General features: G+C 39.2%; 1 protein-coding gene across 2 annotated transcripts; it reads right to left on the bottom strand.

The window, feature by feature from the left end:
* Window positions 1-251: 251 nt before the first annotated feature.
* On the bottom strand, window positions 252-11312 carry smg9 (SMG9 nonsense mediated mRNA decay factor). 2 transcript variants are annotated; one of them, XM_039805452.1, is made up of 13 exons: window positions 10887-11312; window positions 10715-10789; window positions 10065-10299; window positions 9811-9908; window positions 9573-9685; window positions 8011-8122; window positions 6916-7011; window positions 6208-6293; window positions 5374-5480; window positions 5164-5271; window positions 4376-4501; window positions 4134-4278; window positions 252-334 (listed from the first exon to the last, which is right to left on the bottom strand). In XM_039805452.1, coding segments are annotated over exons 1-13 (1449 nt in total). In that variant the 5' UTR covers window positions 11034-11312; the 3' UTR covers window positions 252-333. The 2 variants fall into 2 exon arrangements, with proteins under 2 accessions (XP_039661386.1, XP_039661385.1); XM_039805451.1 differs by lacking the exon at window positions 252-334 and adding an exon at window positions 1450-2905 and having other exon boundaries at window positions 10887-11311.
* Window positions 11313-11323: the final 11 nt, after the last annotated feature.

Genomic DNA, 11323 nt, shown 5'->3' with positions numbered 1-11323 from the left:
AAGGTGGTTGCAAAGTGAAGTTTTGACATTTTTTTGCTTGTTTTTCAACGGAATAGAAAAGAGGTCAAATCATCCGTGGACGAACAGGTGAAGAACAAAAAGCAATAGCAGTGACAAGTAAAACTAACCAATAACATGTATATGTTGGGCATACAGTTGCCTACTGGTATGTGGCATATGACAATCATGTACAATCCTTCTCTTTTTTTAAGATTAAACAGTTTAAAGAAACAGATAAAACAAAAACTTGCCTTTAGGGAGAAGCACAATCCCAAAGATCAGCATCAGGAGATGCATTCTGTGATGGCAGGATTCTACTGAGTTTCAGTTTGATCTGTTAAGGGCAAAAGTAGTTCTCCTGAGAAGGGGTTGTCTTCATCCTCAGACCACTCCTTCATACTTCCCTGAATAGTGACTAAATGTGAATCTTAAAAATAAAATAAAAACGCCCTTTAAATTAACGTGAAATGAAACTGATGTTTTGTTACCTGCAACAAATAATTGGGTCAGTGTTTAGTTTTTTTATTAGACAACTTCTATTAATTCTAAACTGTGGTGTCTTAAAGCTATAATAGTCACAACACAGACATATTAAAACATACATACATACGTACACTCTCTTCCTGAGAGGGAGTTTTTCCTCGCCACTGTCGCACTGAATGCTTGCTCTTGGGGGAATTACTGGAATTGTTGGGTCTTTGTAAATTATAGAGTGTGGTCTAGACCTACTCAATTGATACTATAAATAAATTGAATTAACTTTTTTAATTTCCATGCATGGTGAAATCACATGCATGCCCTTTATTTCAAAGTAAACAGCAATCTTAAATCCACTAAAGATATTTTTTTACAAGTATGATTATTATAATAAAGTTATGGCTGATGTGTGTTTTACATTAGTGCAGCTGAAAAAGAGCCATAGCCAGAATTACTTTTATTTGCCACCAGCCTTCGGTTTAATATAAATACAGAAGCGTTTTGCCATATTCACTTTTACTTCCTTGCATTAATGAAAAAAGAAAAAGTGTGTATACTGTGGCATGCCCTTAAATACTTCAGGGTGTAGGGTGCAACAGGTGAACAAGCCCAGTCAAGTAAAACAATTAACTCTTTTCTGACAGAATACATGCTACACACAGAAAATTTAAATTTAAGCCACTTCAATGTAGCAGCTTGATGTAACTGCTTTGTATGTAGCATTCTCTAGTATCTTTTTGAGTAATGCTGAGGTTCTTGCAGAGGTTGTGTGACACTCTGAACCGTTGTGTAATCACTCCAGTTAACCCTAACAATAAAAATGAAAAGATTTTTAGAATCCTTAAAATTAATTACTAAAGGAAGGTAACCGCTGCCTCACAAACATAAACAAAAATGCTAAAGAAATAAAATAAAAATAAAAAAATGCAGATAAAGACGAAACACAAAATGGTGAGACCATGGGATTTCACATACCTGCCAGAAAAACTATTTATTCCTTCTTAACCTTGTCATGTCACCCATGCATTATGTTCCATTTGATCTAGTGTCACTTGTCATGGCTCACTTCACTAATTAACAAAAAAATATCAATAAAAAAGTTAAGTACCGGTAACATAAATAATAAAAATAACACAAAAAGGTAGGTAGAAGCTCCTTCTGAGCCTCTCAGTGCTAGCCTGGTGTATCTGGTACTTTTTTTCCCTGACCAATTTAGCTTTATGAATATGAAATTTCCCTTATAAAACAATTATTGGTATGAGCTTTAGTTTGAGATGTCTCAGGATGACCTCAGCTCCCTGACAAAGGCAGTCAAAATATGACATTTCATATATCTGCAGCTAAAGACTTTAAATTGAAATATCTGCATCGGCCCCAAATGAAAATTTCTGCTGATATGACGCTTGATGTTCTCTGCAATTAGGTGGAGAATATATGAGCATATATCAGCAATTAGCCAAATTGAATTGGAAAACATGGGCATATCAGCCAAAATCCAATGTCATGCATTAGATACAATTGTACTGGTGCCAGCAGGGACATTTTGTTGTTGCAGAATTTTAGTTAATCATGGAAACCCAATGCAACCGCTGCATGTCTGTTCATCTGGCAGTGGGGATCAGGTGTGACTCAACAGTTTTTTTTCTACCAGCACAAACCCTTCAGTTTCATTTCTTTAGCACCAACCCTTTTCATTTCTTCTTCTTTTTATTGAAGGCCGTTATAATAAAACACAAGTTCAAACAGGTTTGAGTTCTTTTAGGGGAAACGAAAGCTACATGGCATGTGAATAGCCTGTTATTGTCCTGCTGAGGTAGGTTTTATAGTCTCTATCTTGCAAAAGATTTTAAAACAGTATGCCAGTGGAGATATCATCCTGCTGTAATAGAAGAGTGCAATGAAAAAAAAAATGGAAATTAAAAAAAAAAAAGAATTATATATTTTAATCTGAGAAAACATGTAAACCAAAACTGCAATTACAATAATGGCTTGCAAATAAAAAACTGTCACATTTTGCTTACACGTGTGCAGACAACTGGTTTCATCTCTCTTTCTCACCACTGCTGTACAGGCTTCAGCTGTGTCTGTTCAACATGGCAGGATACACCACTTTCTGACACGGAGTGCCAAGAGTCCACAGGTTTTCATTCCCGCCAAAGTCTGCAGAAAGGTGTCCTGCTTTATATCAGACTCTTCACCACTGAACGGGCTTCCAGTTTCACTTGTCCCTCATGTAGGGTGCAAACGACCATCTCCACTTTCAGAGCCACAATTATTCTTTATGTGTCCTGATTATTGGACATAACAGCTTCAACTGCTATTGGATATGACAGCAGTTCCTCCAAGGTGTTAGCAGAGTAGGCGGCTGTACTCGGAGAGGGCCGAGGACTTTTTCACCCCATCCCAGATACGCGCTGCGTAGTGAAACCTGTAAAATCACAACACTTACTGTATACAGACCAGAAATTGTATTCACTTTGATGAAACCCATGTGTTTTGTGAGATTAAATGTATATGTTTGAGCATTTTGCTTTCAACTGATGTGCATAGTAGACAGGTATACATGAAATGGTAGTGGGGACATGCAATCTAGGCAATTTACGTGGTATACATTTTAGTTACAACCGACAAGCATGTACAAGAATTTGCGACCATCTTCTTGTTTAAAATGTGTTTCAGTTCTTATATGTTGATGCATAATAAAGGCTATTAGGCAATAAAACAAATAAATACAAACAGAAACTAAATGCTATTCTCTTTTCTCTTTAAATACATTTATATTGACAGTTTAGCAAATAACTAATTAATAAGTTTTGCTTTACAAATACTAGTAGTATTAGTAGTATTAATAGTAGTATGACACAAAAAAGAAATGCTTTGTAAATCTCTGTTGTTACTACACAAACCTATTCAAATTAATTGTCTGTTTCATTGGCAGAAACCTACTTTATAATAAATAATGTTATATTTGCAACTAAAAACAGCATCAGCAAACTTTTAGAAAAAAATATATTGTTAGGCTGCACACAGCACAAACAACCACCACTCCAGAAGAACAGGCAACATGTTGTACATGTTTCCTGAGAGGCGAAACCCAGAGCAAAAAAAGTTCACAAAAGCTGCTCCTGAATCTCATCGTATCTTTATAAACTCAGATCTTCTCTCATCTGGACTATTCTGGCTGAACAGTAAATGACCAATGTTCAGAGAGACGTAGGTGAGAAACTCAACTTGAAACTTTTAAAAGTGAGGGGGAAGGAAATGAAGCACTAACTATTAGCAGTTTGGTCATTTGTGTTATCTTAATGTTTGCCTAATCTGAATTATAGTGGCTTTAGTAACCAAACCAAGCTGAAATTGTAAAAGTTAGTTGAATTTTGAGGGGTGTGGTGAAAGCCAAATGATTAGGCAACAACATTAATTTTATTGTATGTCACGCCCCTCTTGTTTCCTGTCTCTCTCTATGCGGTCAATTGTAAAAGAAAGGTGTTAATGCTTAAAAGAAATAAATGTCCCTACAGCCCCAGTAGAAATGACACCCTTACTAGAATAACATTTCTAGTGTCGTGTTTGGTTGCTTTATTTTGTTTTTGATGATTAGTTTACAATTGATGTTAGAAATTAAAAGTGAGCAAAGAAGAATGTGATGCATTTACCAGTTCTTCTCAGTGAGGATGGTGTGTGACAGCTGACAGCGGGGCATGGCCAGTATTTGGCTGCGGAGTTTTGAAACCATGGTGGAGAAGGCAGGATGTCCTCTGTACCCCGGGAGCAGAGAGAAGAGTGGGTATGCTCCCGACCCTAAACACGGGACAGAGATATTATTTAATCCACATCTGACACGATACACAGGAGGACAATTGAATTTTGCCTTATGGGAAGAGAAATTCTCTATGACCTGCTTTAGTGAGATTATCCTCGCCATCATTCTCCTGCATAGGGAGGAGGAACATGTTGACTTCGGTTGCCAAATAGTCCTGCCCCAAGCCAGGGAAGATACTGCAGTCTAGCATGGATAATTTACCTAAAAACGAACAACATACTGTGGGGTGAGTGAAGGTGTGGCATGATTCATTTTGTTAATCAAATATCTAGTATCAAAATATTAACATCATCAGATCCAAAATATTGTCCCAAACAATTTGCATTATATTGATTAATGCCTTCATCACTTCCAGAATTGACTACTGCAACAGCATCCTCTATGGTTCATATAACTCTGCTGGCCGTCTCCTCACGCACACCTGCTCCCGTGATCACATCACTCCTGTCCTTCAGAACCTCCACCTCCCTGTTTCCCAACACATCCAGTTTAAAGTCCTCCTCTTCACCCACGAAGCCCTCCATAACCAGGATCCTTCCTACCTCACAGACCTGCTCCACTGCTACAACCCCCCCCCGAAAAATCACACCTCTAGCAGATTAGCTTTCCACATACAATAGTCTTACATTACTGGTTTTATTGTCTTTAATTGTTTTTAATATGCTATATGTGCTGGTTTTAGTGTAAAGTGTTTTTGAGTACCATGTAAAGCACTATATAAATAAAATGTATTATTATTATTATTATTATTATTATTATCTAAGCACAGTTTATACCATTAAACATGATTTGCCCTTAAAAAACAACCATAGTGTTAATAGAATATATGTATGTATAAAGAGAACAGTCTTGTAGTGTTTAACCTTTGTATTTGAGATGAGAGTGGGCCATTAATTTGTCCACCACCATATGCATATTCTTCAGATTCCTTGGGCAGAAATCATCCTGCCTGGCCTTATTCTGGAGGAACACTGCAGGAGGGAGGAATTTAAAGAAGTTGATTTTAATATCAGCAAACCTGGCTGGTGTGTGAGATTGTGTGGGAGTGTTGCGTTTCTGCATTAAACAGTCACCTATATGAGGATAGTACTCTGCTCCATCGTCATTGCCTGAAGAGCCAGTGCTGTCATGGCTTGCAGACGGAGTGGAAGGTTTGAGCATCTCAGCAGTCTGAAGAAACCTATCCACATACACAAAATTAAACTTCCTGTGTGGTACCAACATTTGCTTTCATTAAGAAAATAATTGCCTAGGTTGGGTAATTAGCCATCTGTCAAAATACATATGGGCATGTGAATATTGTCTGAAGACATACTTGAAAAAACGTGCTTTAATTTCTTGACTGTTTAAGATATATAATTTGTTACATTTGGTTTGAATTGTACTTCACAGTAAGTTGTATATTTTGGTTTATTTCGATACTTTCACCGCCAGTGTAATCTACATTCTAGTTTACAGCAAGCAGATTAGCGTTCTTGCTTTTAACTACAGTCATAATTTTCAGTTGTGTGTATACACAGGGAAAGTGTCTTACCATGAGGCTAAAGTTAGTCAAATTATTGATTAGAATTTGCTGTTCACAGGGGTATCTGAACAGATAATGGTGTATTGGACAAGATGGCTGAGTGTCAGCATGTTAGACTGGTACATAGCAAGTTATTTTCAACAGGTCTGGATTTGCCGGCATTTCTTGTCTACAAGACCAACTGAAAGATAAACATTATTGAACTTATTAAAAAGCAGAAGACAAATATCCTCTCAAGATACAAAATGAAATACTCAACATTCCTGTGAGGTGGGGGGGGTGGGGGGACTTTGAGAGCTAACCTCTTCTTTCGTCTTGTGAACCTGGACACAGACTATGACAGAGATGCAGATTGCAGATAAGCAAAACCTACTAAACCTACCTGTAGAGGTTTAAGTCCGTGAACCAGTCTTGAACCACAATAACCACATGGCACACTGTAAACAGGAAGGCAGCGATCTGAAGAGACTGTAGACAGATTAGACAGAGTGTACAAATGTGGTTACAAGAGAATGTGGGTGTACAGAAGAATTAAAATGACAACTAAACTGTCGAACTGATGAATCACTGGACTAAAGACACTTATTAGTCCCTAGAGCAGTGGTTTCTATCATAGAGTAAACTGAAGACCCCTGACAAAGTGACATATTTTATGGGTATTTCATATTATATTCGATGCACAACAATAACAGTACTGAACAACTGATAACTTTTACAATTAACCCAAATAGTGAATGTAATAACTGCAGGAAGTCTGTGTAAAACAAGCTATCTGGATGACTTTTAAGCAGAATATTTCCTGTGAATATTGCATCCAAGATGAGTGTTCCTGTTATTTTTAGGAACTATTAATGCAATTCTCTGTATTATTTATTTTTTATCTTTAACAATCATGCATACCTAATAGTTTTTTTTTTTTGACAAATGCAGAGATAGCAGAGGGGGGAAGGCTCTGTGAATATACTGTAGCAGCATGTGTTTGTGGATTTATTTACTTTACATTTTACATGTTTTAAAGTTTATATAATCACAGCGATCACATAAACAACTAGTGCTTTCACCGACTGCCATCTGCAGGCCAGCCACTGACCTGCATCTCAACATATGTGTGAGGGAGGTTGTACTCTGGAGGCAACTTCCGATCGTTGTTGATGAGGTGGTCGAGAATAGATGGGCTGAGCATGGGCTGAAGAAACAAAAAGAGGCATTCACACACAACTCATCAATCCTCAACATACAATCCTTAAAGGTCGCGTGACATGCTGCTTTTTAGATGCTTTTATATAGGCCTTAGGGGTCCCCTAATACTGTATCTGAAGTCTCTTTCCCAAAATTCACCCTTGGTGCAGAATTACAGCCACTAGAGCCAGTCCCACAATGAGCTTTCCTTAGGACGTGCCATTTCTGTGTCTGTAGCTTTAAATGCTATTGAGGAGGAGGAGGGGGGGGGGGGGGGGAATGTGGAGAGTGGGGGTGTGGCCTTGACCAACTGCCACTTTGCTCGTTTGAAAGCCATGAGGTCTCTCTCATTGGGTGGGCCAAATTCTCTGGGCGGGCAAAGCAGAGAAAGGGGAGGTAACCTTGGTCCTTATGACCTCATAAGGAGCAAGATTCCAGATCGGCCCATCTGAGCTTTCATTTTCTCAAAGACAGAGCAGGATACCCAGGGCTCGGTTTACACCTATCACCATTTCTAGCCACTGGGGGACCATAGGAAGGCTGGGGGGACGATTCATTTAGGGGTTTGCTCCAGTGCCGCCCGAGGTTCTGCTGGATGTCCCTCATTTTCGGCCGGATGTTCCTTACCTACTGCTTTTCTTTGTGTTGGCATTCTAAACGCCGGTGGATTTATGAGGACTATGGTTGACTGCTCCTCAGATCTCTGCAGGGTAAATGCAGACAGCTAGCTAGACTATCTGTCGAATCTGAGTTTTCTGTTGCACGACTAAAACAACTTTTGAATATTCCAACAAAACAAGTTCCTTCCCGAGACTATTTTGCAGAGGCACCTTGCCTCTGTCCGGTGCTTAGCACCGCCCAAGACGATGAAAGAAATGCCAATATACCAGAGCACGTTTTTCTCCTATCCCGGAATGCTGTGTGGACTAGCCAGACTTTCCTCACAGAGCAAATTAAAAATACTACAGAAAAAGAAACAGTCACAGTATTCACAATACTTTCTTACCTGTGTATCCAGGAAGATGACTCTCTCCTGTGTAATAAAGAAATCAATGCCTGTGCTCTGGTTTCCTCCTCTTTCCTTGATTTCTTGAGTCTGGGCTCTGAATACATAGCCCCTGTGCAAACAAACATGCATTACATCAATTAAAGTCACTGCACTAGTTAAGCCAAAAGAAAAGAATGTATAGCATCTGCGAGTAACAAATGCATAGATCGGGTGTAAAAGTCTAAATGAGAATTTTAGTTAGTACTTATAATTTCCTCTAAATAAATAGCATTTGTATTACAATGTCCACACACCAGACAACCATATGGCAGTGTCACACACTGAACTGATTTGAACAAAATAATGTATCAGTAGCTGAAAAACCACATGACTCTGCAGAGGCAGATGGGTCAATATATTATATAATATATATTCTAGTATATTCTATAGTATAGTATATTCGAGTCTGTTGTGGCCAGCGCTCTGTTCTCCTCTGCCACCTGCTGGGGCAGCAGCATCGGAGCCAGCGACACAAACAGACTGAACAAACTGATCAGGAAGGCTGGCTCCGTTATTGGCTGCAAACAGGAGACATTTGAAGCTGTGGTGGAGATGAGGTCACTGAACAAACTGTTATCTATCATGGATAACCCCATCACCCTCTCCACCTCACACTGGTCCAACAGAGGAGCACCTTCTCTAAGAGGCTCCGACAGCTTCGATTTCGCACGGACCGCTACAGGAAATCATTCCTACCACAGGCAATTAAACTTTTTAACACTTCATCACTGAGTGTGAGATAAGACTCATATACATCACAACTGCACTGAATGCACCTTGCACAATAGGTTTATCCACATCCTATCATTACTAGTGAAACCATTGTACATTTTACTCCCCAACTTGCACATTAAGTTTATCTATATCTATTGAAACAGTTGTACATTTTATTTCCAAATTGTATATATTTTAAATATTGCTTGTGTAGTATTCTATTATTATTTCATGTATATTGTTTCCTATTACTTAATGTATACTCTGTATGTGTGCTGCGTGTCTGATATTTTGCTGCTGCAACACCGTTATTTTTCTGGGGATCAATAAAAATCTATCTAATCTAATTGGACTATTCTCACCCTGATTAAATTTAACTTCTTTTTTTAGAGGATATATTTTACTGGTGATGTCACTGGCGTAACAATGCTGTTGTTTTAGACCAATCTGTAGTACAGGTTGGTACTGTACTGACAGTACTGTAAGTCTAACAGTCCCTTTTACTGGCAGATTTGTATAAAACCTAAATTGCAGTCCTTCTAGGTTTAGATCTCCTCATACGGTAAACACGAATGAGGAACACCGTGTATTATTGTTTCAAATTCCTCTTACATACTGGATTACATTTATCTGTCATTATTGGAAAGCCTCATCCTCTTTAGCATCATTTAACTGTGACTTCTTCATGGTTCAACTTTCTTTTTAGCGAATATTCTTTTCACTGTTGATACATGAAACATATAATTTGCACATAACCGAGCAGTTTACAAGCTTGAGCTCATTGTTGGTGTTACAACCAACCTCACCTTTGATCTTCCTCTGGAGTATTGGCAGATAACAGTGACATGATTGTAGATTTCCCACTTCCCTGCAGGCCAATGACTCCCACCACCAACATATCCGTCTGGTCCCTCAGATACTGCAACAAATGACAACAAAACACAACTTCCTTTGAGTTCATACAGTACAGCATTATGAAAACACTAAAACATCCTTTGATACAATGGCTCCACAATGAACTGAGTTCATTAAACATGAACTCACCTCCATGGCACTGTCACACCAATTCATCTGATCATCCACAAGCTTAATGCTGTGCTTCATCTTCTCCGGAGGGAGGAGTTTAGACTGGCCCACCATGGCTGGAAATCATATGAAAAGATTCAAGATTTACTTTTTTTTTTCTCTGCACATTTAATTTGGCCTTAATGAGTGCATCCAAGTAGAGTATTTCTAAACATGGTAAGTGACATTTACAAAAATAAAATGTTATTTTCGTGAAATCCACAAAAACTCACGGTCAACAGCGCTGCTTGATGCAGATGCACCCATTCCTCTGTTTTGGATCTGGTAAACAGGCTGGGTGGGTCGCTGCCCTTCCCTCTCCATCTTGGAGGGCCCAGGACCAGAGGGCTGAGCTGCTGCTTCGGGAGGGGTCCCTGGCTTCCCTCCATCGTCCCGGGCTTTCATTAACATGATGGGCTTCTCCAGGACTGGAGCTCCACTGACAGGTGCATTCTGTGACGGCTTGGCCTTAAAAAATGATGACAACAGCACCAGTCAATAGGTCACATGACTGGATTGGTAGACGAGCTTAATACATATACAAACTGTACTTCTATAATGATCACCAATTAACTGGGACACATTTGTTTTGGCATTGCAAATATAGTCCTAAATGTACATTGCCTTGCGCAAAATATATTAATAAAAAATTAAAATGAGAAGAAAGTTTGGCAAAAAATAGCCAAACTTTCTTCTCAAACGTAACAGACATGATGTTTGATTTTAAATATTGCAGTCACAATAATGCATATTATTACTTTGCGGTCAATCGGACAATCCTACAAACAAAATGTTCTGCTGTCTTTATATTGTATGTATTATTTTTTGTTTTCAATGAGGAGAATTACAATACGAGCTGAGTAACTGAGATCAGCCAACGTACCCTTTCCCCAGGGGGTTTTGCAAGAATGATGGGGGTCTTCTGAATAAGTGGGCCTGGTGGATCCTCGCTCCCATCCTGAACAGACACATTAAAGTAAGGTCAAAAGTTAAAACCAGCAGGCACAACAACGCAGACACATGAGAGCATGGGTTTGTATTATAGCTAAAGTTACCCTTCGTTCTCTCGGTTGATATTCTCGGTCCCTACTGGGACCGGACAGATTTTGCCCAGGAAGTCCAGCATCTCTGTCTCCTCGGCGTCTCCTCCTCCTGCGTCCCTGCCCGTACATCCCGGGCTGGCTGTGGCCGGACTCGGACATGTCGCTTCTCACCTGATTCACCACAACAGCACAACTGATGTCACCAGTAAGCTGTCTAACGATAGGAACCCAGTTCAAAGTAGAGGTGAGCTAAATATAATGTTACTTTCACTAAAATATCTCAGAACCTAGAAATCTGCTTTCAGCTAGCAATCATTTGACTATTACTGTCGTTGACGTTTAAAGCCATTTGGTGGTGACGATGGTCGTTATTTAGCTAGCTAAAGCTTTCCGCTAGTGCGCTTGTTTCAGAACTCGGCGTTCACCGTTAAGATACGATAATGGACTGG

The sequence above is a fragment of the Perca fluviatilis genome, chromosome 7 (assembly GCF_010015445.1).
Source record: "Perca fluviatilis chromosome 7, GENO_Pfluv_1.0, whole genome shotgun sequence".
NCBI classification, from domain to species: Eukaryota; Metazoa; Chordata; class Actinopteri; order Perciformes; family Percidae; genus Perca; species Perca fluviatilis.
This window is presented reverse-complemented; position numbering and strand designations above follow the sequence as displayed.